At 34.9% G+C, this 16,970-nt stretch overlaps 2 protein-coding genes across 7 annotated transcripts; both read left to right on the forward strand.

Annotated features, from left to right (window-relative positions):
• Positions 1-3,939: 3,939 nt before the first annotated feature.
• Positions 3,940-11,499, forward strand: LOC146531102 (uncharacterized). The gene is made up of 3 exons (XM_085199363.1): positions 3,940-4,107; positions 10,927-11,062; positions 11,292-11,499. The coding sequence occupies exons 1-3, from the start codon at positions 3,955-3,957 to the stop codon at positions 11,366-11,368; spliced, it is 366 nt and encodes a 121-aa protein (XP_085055489.1). The 5' UTR covers positions 3,940-3,954; the 3' UTR covers positions 11,369-11,499.
• Positions 11,500-11,648: 149 nt separating this feature from the next.
• LOC146531103 (uncharacterized) lies at positions 11,649-16,768 on the forward strand. 6 transcript variants are annotated; one of them, XM_085199359.1, is made up of 6 exons: positions 11,649-12,941; positions 14,394-14,473; positions 15,147-15,239; positions 15,572-15,769; positions 16,046-16,175; positions 16,643-16,768. In XM_085199359.1, the coding sequence occupies exons 3-6, from the start codon at positions 15,159-15,161 to the stop codon at positions 16,711-16,713; spliced, it is 480 nt and encodes a 159-aa protein (XP_085055485.1). In that variant the 5' UTR covers positions 11,649-12,941; positions 14,394-14,473; positions 15,147-15,158; the 3' UTR covers positions 16,714-16,768. The 6 variants fall into 6 exon arrangements, with proteins under 6 accessions (XP_085055485.1, XP_085055483.1, XP_085055487.1 ...); XM_085199357.1 differs by having other exon boundaries at positions 11,649-12,388; positions 12,873-12,941; positions 13,789-15,239; XM_085199361.1 differs by having other exon boundaries at positions 11,649-12,388; positions 12,873-12,941; positions 14,394-15,239.
• The last annotated feature ends 202 nt before the right edge of the window (positions 16,769-16,970 follow it).

Consider the following 16,970-nt stretch of genomic DNA (forward strand, 5'->3'; position numbering starts at 1 on the left):
CGTGGCCGGCGAGCATTCTACCACTGAACCACCGATGCGTGTAAGGCAGGCGGGCGTGGCGGACACATGGCGAGTGGCGAGCCGTTTCGCAGCAAGGATTTTTTGATATTGTAACAACTTCTAAAGTACTTATCAAAATGAAAAACAGTAAAAGACAGTTTTGGTCTACATTAAATGGCCAACGTAACTAATGTACTTATTTATATGCTGAGAGTAAGGGATAAGTGAAACTTGAGTAACATACAGCTGATGTGTCAACGGCGGGGTGTGTCAACAATTAAATGCGTTTTTCTGTAAAACTATTCGCAATTTCGAAATAGTGTAAAAAGAAAATTTTATCTTCGTTTAACGTAGAAATTGAATAAAGTATTTTAAAGGATAAGGATTAATACCATTATGGAAAAATATCGCTCACAATAAAAAATATATTGAAATTATTATTTTTAGACAGAAATATGATCACTACACGTTATTCTTAAAAGATACGAATATGCTCTCGCGGACTTTTTTGTAGATCTTATTAAGACGCACTCCAGTACATTATTTTCATGTAGTACTTACCATTAGAGCAGCGCATGCGCGAAAGTGTCTCAACGGGTAGGACTTTATACACATTTGTCGTATTTATGTTAATTTACATAAGAATGTACAAATAATAAACTATATATAAACCTTCTACGAAAAATACTCGACCTAATGGTGAAAACCGCGTCAAAATCCGTTGGGTGGTTTAGAAGAAGAAGAGTTAGAAACAACAGACAGACACGAAAAGCGACTTTGTTTTATAAGATATAGGATAGGATAAACCCCGCCATGCGATGGACAGACCAAGTGAAGGCTGCCCTCAATGACTCTCTCTACGAATGCACCAGGCAGACAGTCAACCGCGTAGAATGGCGTCGGACTGTGTGGCGCACCACCAACCTTTAAAAAGGACGACCACGACCGCTCTGTCAAGAGTGAAACGACAAAGAAGAAGAAACCCCGCCTGTCGCTACTCTATAATTAAGTCATGCTGTCATGCAGTAGAGTTCCGGGAGTTAACGCAGCAGCTTGTCGATCAGAGCAAAGTACTTTTGTATTTATTAAGGATATAGTATATTTATGACTCATTCATAGTAGATTTATGAATTTCCATAGAATCTTATCTTTCAGCTCAAAGTACCTACTTGAAACTGAAAACAGCGAAAGCATTAATTGCTCATGTTATTGGAATATCGGGAAGTACCTTTTCATTAATATACATATAATTGTGTAATTTAATAATATTAAATAATAATATGAATATTTGAGGCCAGTCGTGGTCGTGGTTGTGGGTTCGATCCCCACTCGAGGAAGCGAAATATTTTTCTTGGCTCTGCTGTCGAGATGTGGAACCCTAGCAGCCCATCGAATCTCTAAGAGATATTAATATAGCATCTTAGTAAAAGTTAATCAACACAAGCGGGCGGGTCATCTAGGAAGATGACAAAAGAAAATAGTTGATCCGGTATGGACCCGTTTAGCAAGAGACATTAATACAAGGAACTCTTTAGAGGAAGCCTTTATTGACAAAAAATACCTACTGACGATAGTTCAAACTCAAGATTATAATTTTTTTAGTTAGCATATATTAACATTTATTAATTAAAAAAATATTACACATATTATTGTTAAACTTTAGGACAAATTCTTGTTACCTAAACGATCCTTAATGGGGTAAGTCATCAGGTACTTCACCTCAGGCCATATCAGAGAGACAGGCGTAGTTCTACGTACACGATACATAGCTATCGACACTTAATAATATTAATGATAACTTCTATTGGGTGCAGTAGTGGTTTAGGCTAGCTGGTGGCGAGTGGCTTCGAAAATTTGTTACTTTTGACAAAATTAGAACAGGTATAATTTATTTTTTAATAGATTTTTTTATAGAATTTTCATTACCTTAATTTTTTAATGGCGAAAGATAATTTAATTTTAAATTAGACCGACAAAACGGAGTGATGTCTCACTGTGACTTATTCTGATTTCGATGGCATTCACTTCTTTATATTTTACATTGCCTTACCTTAATAGAGTTATTAAATTTAGAATTAATTTTAATAAAATAATGTCTTCGTGGACTATATCATTTTAAGCCTGCGAAAGGATTCCTCTGCCTACCCTGCTATGTGCATAATTGTTTGTGTTTTCTTCTATCAAAATTTTCATTGATCCAATTAATTACGCAATCAGAATTAATTAATTTCGTATTTCGTTTGTCTCTATCGCTCTCGTCATGCTCATGGCGCCTGGAACTCATGGCTTCGTCCGTAATTCTTTTTTGGCTTATATGGGATCCCAGAAAACGTCCGAGAATGTTCTAAAAATACGTTTGTGTGTTGAAGGTTTAAATTAAAGTTGTTTGAATTACCAAAGTCGCCTTGGGAGTAAAACATTCACTCTAATCCATATCAATGATGTCATTCTCGATAAAGTGTTAATCGGTAAATAAATAATTGATCTGAAAAAAGTCTCACTGACTTTTTTTTTTCCACCGGTTCTCCTGAGGAGACTAAGGTCGGAAACGGTAGCTTTAGTGAATCGGTGGTAAATTATATGAAGTGCAAAAAACATAATTATTTGACTTTCATTTACTAGTTTTTATGCGTAACAAGGTATAGGTACATTACCCACCCAAAGTAAACTATTTGTTAACAAACTGAGACAAAGGAACTAAGTAATTTATTTTTAACGATGTTTATAATTTATTTAAGATCGCCTTTTAATTACTTATGTATTTTATTAGTAAGTAAGTATTAAATATCATATTTCACGGGTTGTTGGGTGAATAACTATTCTAATGAATATGACTACTATTCGGTAATACGGAGTGTTGTGACTATATCATAATTATTAGTTACACTTATACAGGGTGGAATTGTCAGCGCCATTTTAAATGAAACCACAGTTTTAACTACTGTATAAAAGCCTAATATAATTCGGAAAAAAAAAAATTCTCAAAAATGAAAAAGTTTCTTTTTCAAACAAAATAAATAATAAAATTATCGTTTTAAAATAAAACGCCATTTGTAAAGTATAATATAGGCATACACACACTTACCTGTCAAAGCGGCAACATCGCATACGTATGTGTGCGTGACACGAAATACAGGTATGGATAAAAATCGTGAAATGAAAAAAAAATCCTACGTCCAAACCGTTGAGGTACCTTGATTATTATTTTTAATTCTGGGTTTGAAATATTTTACCCTATATGCAGTTTCAGTAAAAGAAGCGCTGCCTCTTCCACCCTGTAGAACTACAAAATATTTTTAAATGTTTTAAAATTTATTTCAATATATTTTGTTCTTTTGGTTTTGTTATTCTTTTTGTTAAATTTAAAGATTCTTGAGAAAAATAGTCTTGACACAAGAACATACAAACAGACAACAACTGAATCTCCTACTACATTGCAGTGGCCTCGAGATTTATAGAACATCTTTTTTTACAGACAATCATTAAACATGCTAGTGTTGGACTCCTGTTGCTTCTGCATACCGCTGAGAACGGGCAGCTTGGTCATCGGATACCTGAATCTCGTAAGATTTAACAATTTTTATACTTAAATAATCAACTTCACGCTGTATCCCGCACACATCAGGGTAGGCAAAGGGAACCTAGTGTTAAGACACTCCGTTCTCCACGTAAATAATAAATGTACTGTTTGTTAAATTAAAATTATGGAAGATTCTTTAGTTTTGAACTTAAAAAATTCAAATTAAAATATTATATCGGGGTATACAGAGAGATCTGTCCCCCTTCACTCCATTTTGGAGACATTGCGTGTTGAATGTATGAACCTAGAGCCGCCCTTTATCTTGTGACCAAAGCGAGGATATACTTGATTCCCTCGAATAGGAATCGAACCTACAACTATCTCAAGCTATAAAGTATATAATTTAACAACAATTTCAGATCGCAAACATAATAATGGCAATCCTGTCACTGATCGCTGTCATCGTGATATCGGACGTCGACGACGGCGGCGACGGCGGAGTCATCATCGGCGTCAGCGCGGTGCTCCTGATACTTGTGGTGGTGTTCTTGGCGTTCACCATTGCTTTACTTATTGGCTTGCATAAGGTAAGTAGTAACAAGATTAATAAAAGTAGGTATATATTGTAAGACAATTGTCAGTGTGAGGGTATTTTACAGAAAATAAAATAATAATACCACATAATTATTTATAAAAGAGGAAGGCAACGGCTATAAGTGACGTTTTTAAAGGATTGAGTCAGTACGTCGTTATTCTGCCTGTCGTAAGGTGTAAAATTGTGACAGTGTTCAAGTATTTAAAATCAGTGTCATTGTTGGAACTATGCGTTTTAAAACGTGTATAAGTGTAAAGTGTTATATAGAAACAGTGTTAGAAGTGTGTATATGTAAAAGAGGAACAATAAATTGTGGTTATTAAGTATTTTATTATACTTAGCTCCTGACATTTTTATAAATGTCAGAAGTGGGATCCAACACCTAAAGATAACTGGTGTTGTTACTACGCCCAAAGCAGACCAACCGGCGCACGACGACCAACACGGTACGTCTGCGACGGTGATCGTAGACAGAATAGACGCGGAGATAATAAGCGGAAGCGATCACAGCAACCGGAATAACCGAAGTTGTAGTCAAAAGCATAGTTATGGTCGCCGTCCAAGTAGCAGAAGGTAAGGTCGAAATCGCAGAAGACGTGAACGTGAGGAACAGGGATGTCTCAGCAGGCGTAGGTGCGTGGTAGCAGGCGTGCCCGTAGTAGTGTTCAACAAAGCAACAGCGACCATGTTTATAAGCCAAAGCGTGAACAGTATGTTTGCTGCTAGCGTGACAGCCGTGCAGATGGCTCTTCTAAAGAAGACAATGAAAATCGTCTTCCTTGAAGTAAGCATCGTTATGAAGGTACGAGCATTTTATTTATAGTAACAGTAATATTAATCGTCAAGTAGAAGTGCAGAAGCGGCACAATATGGTAACAAAATTTTAATAAGATATTAAGATTCAAAAGTCAAAGTAGTCGCTATAATTAAAGTAAAGGAGACTTTAACAAAACAAACTTTAACAAATCTAACAGTGTACTAAATGTCATCTTATAGTTTACTTAGTTAAAGTCTGTAGAAAAGTGAATCGCATAAATGAACTAAGTGAAAATGTAATCGAAAGAAAAAGTAATACAATTAACGTAATATAATAAATTAAAGTAATATAATTAATTAAACTAGGAAGAACTTTAAGTGAAATAAAAGGTCGGTAGTATATTAAGTGAAATAAGGATGAAACGGAGCTTTCAATAGGTTTTGGTAACTCGACAGTTACACCCGTAGACAGTTATGATATTTAAATTATTATTGATGGCATTTTGGCAATAACGGAAGTGCTTAGTGTCTAATGAATATTTACTTAGATTATGCTGTTACGGAACAAACATTTATAATGTTTAAGACTTACGATACTTTTAAAATAATAGCTCAATAAAATTATAATACCCGCAGTATTATCATTTAGTAGAATTGAACAAAAAAAAAGTCTTATAAAGTCAAAGCATCAAACAGCGGTTTAACAATGGTTAGTGTGTAGCAATGGTAGATGTAATAAACTTATAGACGTGTAAAGAATATTTTGTTTTATAAGAATTAAATGAATTTAACGATAAAAATGGTAAACTTATTCTAAAATAACTTGTTGAAGACAAAAAGAAATAAGCTATTAAAATATAGTTAAAAGATAGTTATGTGTTTCAATAATTATAAAAGTAATAATAGTAATTTAAATAAGCAGACCCCAAACTTAAAGTAACTTAGAAATAGAAAATGAATAAAAAAATAATAAGTGTTAATGTAGATATTTCATTAAAGGAATACATATTGAAATTGTTTTGCTTTTAATTCAAGAGAATTAGGTGGTGATCTAGCAAATTAAACTAATTGATAATAGTGCGGTAGTTTCTGCGTTACAGCGCTTTAGATTTTATTCACTGGTCTAAAGGTTAATTTGGTGAAACATTGTGGTCTACTTTTGAAAAACGTGTTAATTCCTCGAGTTTCTCGCTGCTAGCGCCAGATTCCATAATGTAATTGGCACATTGAATAGTATGGGTAGTAAAATGAGCCACGCAGATGTTTTAAGTCTTAATCCAGTTTTAAATGATAAACAGAACACTGATGTAGTCATTTATGTTTCAAGTAAATTCAACAAAGTGCAAAAAAATACGTACGGTTATGTTTATATTGTGTTTATCACGAGGCACCTGATGCAAAACCTCAAAAGATTAGTAATAAAAATAGTTAATTGTTGTGAATCATTGACATATTTTCCTAAACTATGAAATAATACAACCAGTTAGAGGAACAGATGCTAATTATGTAATTACAATATAAAATGTTATATTTTATATTTACTACTTCAGTTAGACTGACTAGATAGTTGACTTATAAGACAGACATTTAAAAACACGAATTACGTGTTAAGCCTATTGTTACCGTTATCTCTACTCCACGATTTAATGAGCAGGTGGAGAGGATAATCGTATGTTCCAGTAGTGGTTTGAATATAAGAATAGTAAGGCGAGTAGCGTCATGTTCTGTTGGACTCTCATGGCTAAACAAATTGTTTATTTGTATATTTTCGAGCTTTTTATCGAATGAGCTATTTTAAATTTGTACAATATAGAAAGTAAATATATTTGTCAGAGTATTATTTACAAATCAAGGTGTCATTAATTATTAGTTATAATTGAATTGAGTATAAGACTGTTTAGAGGTTTTAGAATAAAAGTTATACAATAGGAAATAGAATACGGTGTTGCTGGTACTAGATACAAGTACTTTTTATATAGTAAATGAATCTACTTAATTTAAAGTGTCATACTTTTATTAAATTAGTGAATCAATTTTACATTTTTAAATATAAATTATTATAAAAAGGATACATTTAAAAATATAAAAAAACCACTCTTCCGAGGGCGGGACAAGGGTCCAAGCCATCGGTGGCTAGGGCTCCAAAGAGAGGAACCTCCGCACAATACGTGCCGTCTCAAGTATTACTGCCTTCTGTATCCGGTTCTTGATCCAACAGCTAAGCGATAGCCTCTTAAGGTGTTGGTCGAGGCTTTTCGCTATTAAACCGTTAACCGAAACCACTATCGGCACAATGATAGTCGCATTGACATCCCACATGGCGGTAATCTCATGGGCTAGGTCCAAATATTTAGATTGTTTTTCTTTTTCGGCCTTCACGAGATTTTCATCATGTGGGATAGTAACGTCAACAATCACTGCGCGGCGCGCCGCTCGGTCTACTAGTACTATATCAGGTCTATTGGCAACAATATACCTGTCTGTCAGTAATAATAGACCGATCCCAGTAGAGCAAAGCACAGCTATTTTCAAGAACAGACATGGGATTGTACCTGTAGTAAGGCACCTCCAATTCTACAAGGCCATATTGAAGAGCAAGTTGCTGGTGTATTATCTTGGCTACTTGATTGTGTCTATGCAAATACTCGCCATTAGCAAGATGAGAACAACCAGAGACAATATGTCTGAGGGACTCCCCAGGTCGATGACACGCCCGGCAGATGTCGATAGTGCCATCTTTCATAATATGTCTCTGGTAGTTCCGTGTCTTGATAACTTCGTCCATAATTGCACAGACAAAACCTTCAGTTTCTCCGAAAAGATCCCCGAACTGTAACCAAGATAATGATGAAACAGAGCTTAAAATGGGCTGATTGCCGCAGTTTAAAATGGGCTGATGGCCGCAAGTAAAGGTGGACAGTTTTCCGCAGGTTAAGGTGAGTAGATTTTGCAGGTTTAGTTGGGCAGATTGCCACTGATTAAAATGGGCAGATTGATGCAACTTAAAATGGTCAGATTGCCGCAGTTTAAAATGGGCAGATTGCCGCAGTTTAAAATGGGCAGATTGCCGCAGCTTAAAATGGGCAGATTGCCACAGCTTAAATGGGCAGATTGCCGCAGTTTAAATTGGGCAGATTGCTGCAGCTTAAAATGGGCAGATTGCCGCAGCTTAAAACGGGCAGATTGTCGCAGTTTAATATGGGCAGATTGCCGCAACTTAAAGTGGGCAGATTGCCGCAGGTTAAGGTTAGCAGATTGCTCTAGATTCAGGTGGGCAGATTGACCCAGGTTACGTGGGTAAAAATTGGCCCTAGTTTAACATGGCAGATTGCCTTTAAATATTGTTTGTGAAAGCTGTAAATCATTTTTGTAAGAGACATTGTTACAGTCAATTATGTAAGAGTTATGAACCATAGTTATTCTCTTTTTGTTTTGTTTTTTTGGAAACACGAGGTCGTGTTTCGGTGCAGGACGACCGAACTGTAAGACAATTGTCAGTGTGAGGGTATTTTACAGAAAATAAAATAATAATACCACATAATTATTTATAAAAGAGGAAGGGAACGGCTATAAAAAGTGACGTTTTTAAAGGATTGAGTCAGTACGTCGTTATTCTGCCTGTCGTAAGGTGTAAAATTGTGACAGTGTTCAAGTATTTAAAATCAGTGTCATTGTTGGAACTATGCGTTTTAAAACGTGTATAAGTGTAAAGTGTTATATAGAAACAGTGTTAGAAGTGTGTGTATATGTAAAAGAGGAACAATAAATTGTGGTTATTAAATATTTTATTATACTTAGCTCCTGACATTTTTATAATATTTCAATTATTTTGATTTGGATTTTGGTTTATTAATTTTGTGTATTTTTTTTAAATTGTATCAATAGTGTACCGTACCGTAGGTATGATTTAGTAACATAAATAAAAACAAGTGCGAGTCGGGATCGCCCGACGAGTGTTCCGTACAAAAATTGGAGGTCTCGAGCTTTTTCTGAAATTCAAGTTTAGCTTAGCCAGAGCCCTTTTACCTGATATTTCACTTGAATTAACACCAACTGGTGGTTTTAATGCCAACTTTTTCCCTTAGATCGTTTTTCTACATTTATTTAAAATATATATATATATACTAGCGACCCTCTAGCGACTTCGCCCGCTTTTAATACTTGATTATTCATATAATGTATGTTTGCAAAGCACTTAAGATAATGTGAAAATAATTAAACCCTAATGCCACCCGCATTTTCGTAGTTTCAATAAGGATTTCCCAATTGTTTTATACAGCAAGAATTTATTAGTAGGTACCGTAATTTTAAATCTGTCCTACTAATCTTTTCAAGTACTTATTAAAATATATTTAAATGACTATTTTTAGATAGTTAAATGACTATTTTTAAACGGAAGAAATTATAAACAAAAACCTACCTACTAATAACTACTACAAAAAATGTGAAACCAAATATATCGCGCTTAAATAATACATTCAACTCCAATTATCCAATACGTGCAAACGCATCTAACTAAATCTTCGTTGCTATAGAGGCAGTCGGGTTTTTTTTTCGAGCTTGTGGTTAATGCTGAAGGGGTTATTCTGTCCCTGATGAAAATCAAGCACGACGTGGCTGCCTGTGAGGAAAATTAAATAGAATGCATGGGCCGGGAATCGAAACCGGGCCGCCCGCGTGGCAGGCGAGCATTCTACCACTGAACCACCGATGCGTGTAAGGCAAGCGGGCACGGCGGACGCATGGCGAGTAGCGAGCCGTTTCGCAGCAAGCATTTTTTTGATATTGTAACAACTTCTAAAGTTCTTATTAAAATGAAAAACAGTAAAAGACAGTTTTGGTCTACATTAAATGGCCAACGTAACTAATGTACTTATTTATATGCTGAGAGTAAGGGATAAGTGAAATTTAAGTAACATACAGCTGATGTGTCAACGGCGGGATGTGTCAACAATTAAATGCGTTCTTCTGTAAAACTATTCGCAATTTCGAAATATTGTAAAAAACAAATTTTTATCTTCGTTTAACGTAGAAAATTAATAAAGTATTTTCAAGGATAAGGATTAATACCATTATGGAAAAATATCCCTCACAATAAAAAATATATTGAAATTATTATTTTCAGACAGAAAAATTATCACTACACGTTATTCTTAAAAGATACGAATATGCTCTCGCGGACTTTTTTGTAGATCTTATTAAGAGGCACAATACTCCAGTACATTTTTATCATGTAGTACTTACCATTAGAGCAGCGCATGCGTGAAAGTGTCTCAACCGGTAGGGCTTTATACACATTTATCGTATTTATGCTAATTTACATAAGAATGTACAAATAATAAACTATATATAAACCTTCTACGAAAAACACTCGACTTAATGGTGAAGACCGCATCAAAATCCGTTGGGTGGTTTAGAAGAAGAAGAGTTAGAAACAACAGACAGACACGAAAAGCGACTTTGTTTTATAAGATATAGGATAGGATAGGATAGGATATGGCCGTTTATATGGTAAAAATGGCATACTTCGACACTATAAAGAGAATCAAAATTAATAGGGTACCTCCGGTTGACCTTCCTACAGGTAGTTAGTTTAATCCTAAAAAATAATAGCCTTAAAAGAGAGGCATAACTTAGTAACTGATCCAGCTAAGCTTGAATTTCAATAAGAAAGTGACAACTGACTATAAGTGAGTTTATGAGGCCATCCATTGGTTGTGGATTCGAGGAATATTTATTTAAATTTATATTTTCATTTCTGCGGTGTGGTGTCGAGGCGAAGCGCGGCGTTGAGTTCCGCCACTCAACACGCAATGCCTCCACAATTCGACGGATAGTGGGAACCGATGTGTCTTAACACTAGGTTCCCTCTGCCTACCCTGCTGTGTGCGGGAGACAGCGTGAAGCTGATAATAATAATGATAATGATAATGTGAGTTTATCAAGTGGACCGTCGGTATGCATCGACTCACTCTTGACCTATTTGAGGTGGCTTTGCACACCTTGTTTGAGGGTTGGATCAACATAAAAGTCCTTACTTTTGTTTTATTTTTAGGAAAAACCTGGCCACGTGAAGGCTTACCTTATCTACGGCTTGGTTTTCTTAATAATTGACATAATATTATTTATTGTGGGAGTATCGACGACGGCATCTGACGCGGCCAATATTATTGGAGGAATTGTCAAAATCCGTAAGTACTTCTGGCGTAGTGAATACCGATATAGCGTCTGACTTCGACTGTAAAAGCGACAGGTGTGGGTTCGACTCCCATTTGGGGTAGGTTCGTGGGAAAAGAGTGTCCTAGTACTAAGTTTCCCTGTCTGCTACCCTTCTATGTAAGAGACTACAGTAGAAAATTATTTGGTAGTATGTATAGGATGGTAAATAAAAGAAAAATTTATACATTTTTTTTGTTTCAGTATTTAATGCCTATTTTCTCCTCGTCATCAGGAGTCACTACGTTAGGATGTTGGACTCTAATTTTAATTCAGCTTAAATATATTCGTACAAATTTAAATTACAATTGTGTTGTCCAAAAATTTGTTTATTATTATTGAGATTAACATAAATTATGTAACTAAATGACTTATCGTATTAATAATGTTAATTAAATATTTATTTTAAATATGTACACCCACATTTCTTATTTATTACCCGACTAAGTCAAAGTTACACTTTTCGAGTGGAAAAGCGTAAAGCGCAAAAGAGTAAAAAGTGTAAAAAAGGAAATTGAGGCCTGTAGTTAAATTTTAGTATAGGCTAGTATTAAAATTTAATTAAATAAAAAAACAATTTTAATATTTTGAGGTGCTGCATGCGGTTTCATATTAGCGTTTGCCCTTGCCTACATGCAACACGTCAAAGTGATTCATTTTACTTGTCTTTCTTTTTTCAAGTCGTGGAATTTTTCTTTTTCTCTTCTTTCCTTTTTTTCTTTTGTTTTACAAATTATCATACCGTTTTAAACGTAATGCATTAAGCTAATTTACACAAAAGATGGCTTAAGATAGTTCAATTTAATTGAGATTCTACGTAGCACAGAATCATTACTTTTCTTCTTAACTAATATTTTAAATATTCCAGTCAAAAGGAGAACTTGAAAGGAATTTATCACACAAAACACTAGCAGAAGGCAGCGACTGCGGATATATTCGTAGTAGTAATTAATGAGATCAGTCACGAGCACCTGCAGGCTGGTCACGGTGACGAGGACAAAGGTTATAATGGCCGTCTTCAAAAAGGTGTTCCTTCTGAACGCCACACGAATTATCTCGACGAAGACCAACGCATTTAAAATACAGATAAAAAACTTTACATGGGTGTAGACATTTAAGAATATTGAATAATATTCACTTTTAATTTCTAATAGAATCGGTCCCAAAAACGATATGGGAAGAGGAGTGAGCCAAGTTATTAAAGATGTGACAGACAGATTGTAGGTGACCACGGGGAACACGACCACGATCTTATTGTACAGGTGCTTAGTGAAGATGAACATGAAGCACAGCATGACCAGGTCCGAGTGCATGTATATTAAGTAAACACTGACACGCACTATATAATTTTCATTCGCTGAATAATATATTATGTAGAATTCAAGAATCGTATTAATAATTCTGGCGATTGTCATCTCGCTGACTATGACTTCGTCGAATTTCCTCGATTGTGGTATGCAGATGAAGAGAAGGCTCTGCAGCATCAGGCACATTGTGGAGGAGAAGATGCCCACCAGCCACAGCGTTACTGCCACTTCTTCGAATACGGGGCTGCCTAACTCGTGACCCGCGAAGTCTATTTCCACTGTATTATTAGACATTTTCTGAGTACTTTTGAAAAATAATCAAATGAAATAGCAAATTTTTATTTTTTTGTTTTAAGTGTTTTACACAAATTTCGTTGGAAACGCGCACTTGCAATGAATACTATATTATAACTGATATTTATTTCGATTTTAAGTTTAATCCAGATGTTCTTTTGCACATTCATCGCTCTTTTAACAGGACGTGGCGAGACAGTCAGTTTTTCCTGTAAAGCAGTGGACACTATAATATTGTTATCAATTAAATTCTGTAAGTAATAAATAGTATCAAATGACTAACATATGGTAAATATGGCGTACTTTAGTTTTTTTTGTTTATTGATAATTAGAAATTGGCAGATTTTATTTAAACATATATATTTTTAGTTCTTTAATAATAATTTTGGGTAAGTCCTATAGTGATTACAGTAAAAATAAAGAAAAGGTGCAGGATAAAAATATTTTCAAAATAAGAACAAGTCAACAATCTTCGGTGATACCTTTCTCACAAAATTAGGCTTAGATTGTAAACAGGACGCCTGTGGGTTCGATTCTCACTCAGGATCGGTGGGGAGTTGCGCTATTCGAAACTCAATGTCTCGGAAAGCAGAAAGGGGGGGTCGGAGTGTATTAATATGAACATAAGGTTCTCTCATCTTAGCTTTTATTGAGGAAAAAAGCGTGAAGCTGCTAATTCAAAAAGTAGCAACAGTTAACCATTTAAAAAATTAAGATCTCTAGTTACCCAATACATGTAAGCATTTAGACATTGTTCTGTCTACAATCTAACATTCTATTACCTGCTCATAAAGTTTGTAAGTCTTATAAAATATTTAAGATTTTACCCGACTGCGGCGAAATCAATAAGGAGGGTTATGTTTCAGCGCGTATGTATGTATGTATGTCCGCTCTTTTGTTCCATTATAATTGTTAAAGTAGTAATCCGATTTTGAGATTAGCGTGTTTAACAATACGTACTCTTCAGCTTTATAATATAGGAAAGATTTTATTTTTAGTTTAATATAATAAAGATCAAAATAAAATATGTTGTATATATATTAAGCTACGAACGCCCTCTTTTGTAAGTTTTTAGTACTAAGGATTGAGAACATTTTCAGAGATTCATTGATTAAAATAGTAGACTTGCCGACGCCGGAGTGGACCAAAGATTAGTAATAGAACAGAACGAATAGTTAGACAATCTCAAAATGGTAAATTTAAGAAGTTTATGCTCAATAAATATAATGTTATAAAAATTACAACTTTAAAGTTTCTTTTCACCAGACGAAAATCATCATCAATTAAGATAATGTGGTATACATACATTATGATGTATTACATTTATTATTGATATTGATTACGGAACATATTATCCAAAAAAATATGTTATAAAAGCTCATTATTAAAAGCTTTTCATACTTAAGTTTGTTATTCAGCAGTTTATTCATACATTACTGAGGCAGTGGCACAGCGCAACGTCGTAAGCGCGAGGGTTTTGGGTTCCATTCAAGCCCGGGAGAATGAATTGTTATTATTTTTTAACTTTGTTAAGAAGACAAAGCTCGGCGTTCAGTTCCACCACGTGACACACAATCTTTCGAATCAAATGTAGCTGATAGTTTTCAATATCCAAAAATCATGGAACACGTATGATCCCACTTGTAAAAATAACTTAATACAAGTAGCATTTCTATATTTAGTATCTATTCTTTGGCATCAAAAGCGTAGGTTGCTGCCTCCGTTCCTCAACGGCTATTTTAGCTTCAGGCTTCGCTCCTTGTGACATTTAAGGAACAACCTCCTGTGAGTATAAATATATGTATTTTAAGCACTAAAACAGTTATGTAAGTGTAGTAAATAAAATAGTCTCCCGCATCCCGCATATATCACTAGCAGTGTAGGCAGAGGGAACCAAGTGTTAAGATTCTCCTTTCTCCTTGCAACGATGAATTTTCGATGCTAGGTAATGGCGGAACTTTTAAGTTTGTCTTATTACCAGTCATAAGTGGAAGTGTATAAAATATTTTTTCGTGCCAGAAACGGAGATTGAACTGGAAAACAATACAAAGCGCGGCGTAATCAACACGCATTGCTTCGAAAAATTGGAGAAAATTGGGAAACGGGGGGCTTTAATACTAAACTCTCCGTGCCTACCGCATATACAACTGAAGCTAAAAAAAATCACAAAAAACATTTTTTATTGTGTCTAATCTATACTTGATATTTTTAAATAGGTATATAACTAATTAAAAATGTAAAGAATTTCCTCCCACCATATTCTTCTGTCCAGATTTCCTTTGTGTCTGCCCAATTTTCGAGATTTTATTGTGTGTTGAATATAATAATTTTAAATTATTTTATTATTTTAATAAAATAGAGGGATATAATACTAGGTGTCCTCTGCCTACCCTGCTATGCCAACATTCAACGTCATACTCAGTAGAAATAAAGTGAACAATTGCTATTTCTCTTTCAGACTTAATTAAACATGGGGCTGCCACAGCTAGATACTTGTTGCTTCGTCTTGGATTTGAAAACTGGCAACATCGTGATGGGTTGCTTAAATGCAGTGAGTAATATATATTATATATAACTACATTCAAGTCAAATTCAAAATATTATTTATTCAAATAATCTTATGTGTCATCGAATAAACTTGTCGCTATTACCGGCTCGGAAGGTAGGTGTAATAAGCTATTAGTATGGTTTTATAGTTACTGTAATTTTTATAGTGGCAAACTTAGAATATATTATATTTAGACCTTGTGAACTCTACCCGTTACCCTTTGGGCCGGTTGGTAAAATGTAATAAATATTTTTGATCATGTTCTATTTCGAACATATCTAGATTTATAAAATGTATAAAATATATACTAAATTCTACATAATTAACTCTTTCAGACCCTCTCATTCCTGCTATTCGTTGTAATGATAGTACTAGCTAGTACTATAGAGCCCATCAAGTACGAAGCTCACGAAGTGCGCGACCTGAACGCTGAGGCCGCGCTGACCGGCCTGTACGTCATGTCCATCATCTTAGTACTGATGTTCTTAGTCAAGTTCTTGTTTGACATCTTCTTTGTCTACGGAGTTGTGACGGTAAGTACGGTATCTACACCTAGTAATCCCAGAATAGAGTAGCAAGCAGAGAGAGTCTAGTGTTAAGAATCTGGTGGCGTTGCTTGTTGAGTGGCGGAACTTAACGCCGCGCTTTGTCTCGACACCAGAGCGAAGAAAATGAAAATATTAAATTTCTTCGAGCGAGATTGGCACCCAAAACCCGTTTACAGTCACACACTCGTGCCCTTGCGCCAAGATTGGCCACCCAATTTAAGTAATTTCCCCCTGTTAAACTAAATTTTATTTTAATTTCAGGAGCGTGCTGGGATCATAAGAGCGTACTTCATCATGTGGGTAGTGTTCCTCATCCTATCGATGTTCACGTTCTTCTTGAACGCACCGCACTACGGCACCGGGGCGGTCTGCATGGAAGTGATTTATATAGGTAGTAAATGTTCCATACATACTCGTATATTTAGAAAAATGTTTCACGTTGTATCCACTGCAGGATAGGCAGAGGGAGCCTCGCGTTAAGACACTCCGTCCCCCACTCTCTGCCTAATTTTCAAGACAGTGCTGGAGTGGGGGAGTTTGCCTTGTTACCAGAGCAAAGACATGAAAATAGCTTATTCCCCAAAGAGAAAGCAAATGTTCGATAAATATCTTCTTATTTTTTCTCTGTAACTATTTTATACTGGATCCTTCAAATTTAAAGCAAAAATCAGAAAATTAATAAAATAACTAAAGAATGATAAATGAGAATTGTGTGATATATGAAACAATTAACGAAATGTTGAAACACAAACAGAATTTTAGTGTTTAATACCTAATAGATAATAGAGTGGAGGTAGATGTATAAATTATAGATTATTGTGGATTATAGATATAATAGGTTCGTTTTATATCTTCCAGGTATCAATATTTATGCTATTCTTCTCAGCCACAGCTTTTACAAGGTCCTCAATTCGCGAGAAGAAGTCTAAATAGATAGAAATTGTAACATATACTGAGTAAATGTGAAATTGTAGAGAAATTCGGTGTTGTTTTTGTTTTCAAACATTGTAATCTTTCCATGTACACATACATACATATACATATATATAAATTAAAAGATATTTAATAACCTATGTGATATATTTAAGGCTATTATAGTGTATAATTTGGATAAAAGAAATAATCGAATTAAGAATTAGATGAAGCGCGTAACACGGAGAGTCAGTGTCTCTCTGCCCACACAGCT

Source organism: Heliconius melpomene, chromosome 16 (assembly GCF_056956725.1).
Source record: "Heliconius melpomene rosina isolate 202511_hmr_F chromosome 16, ASM5695672v1, whole genome shotgun sequence".
NCBI lineage: Eukaryota > Metazoa > Arthropoda > Insecta > Lepidoptera > Nymphalidae > Heliconius > Heliconius melpomene.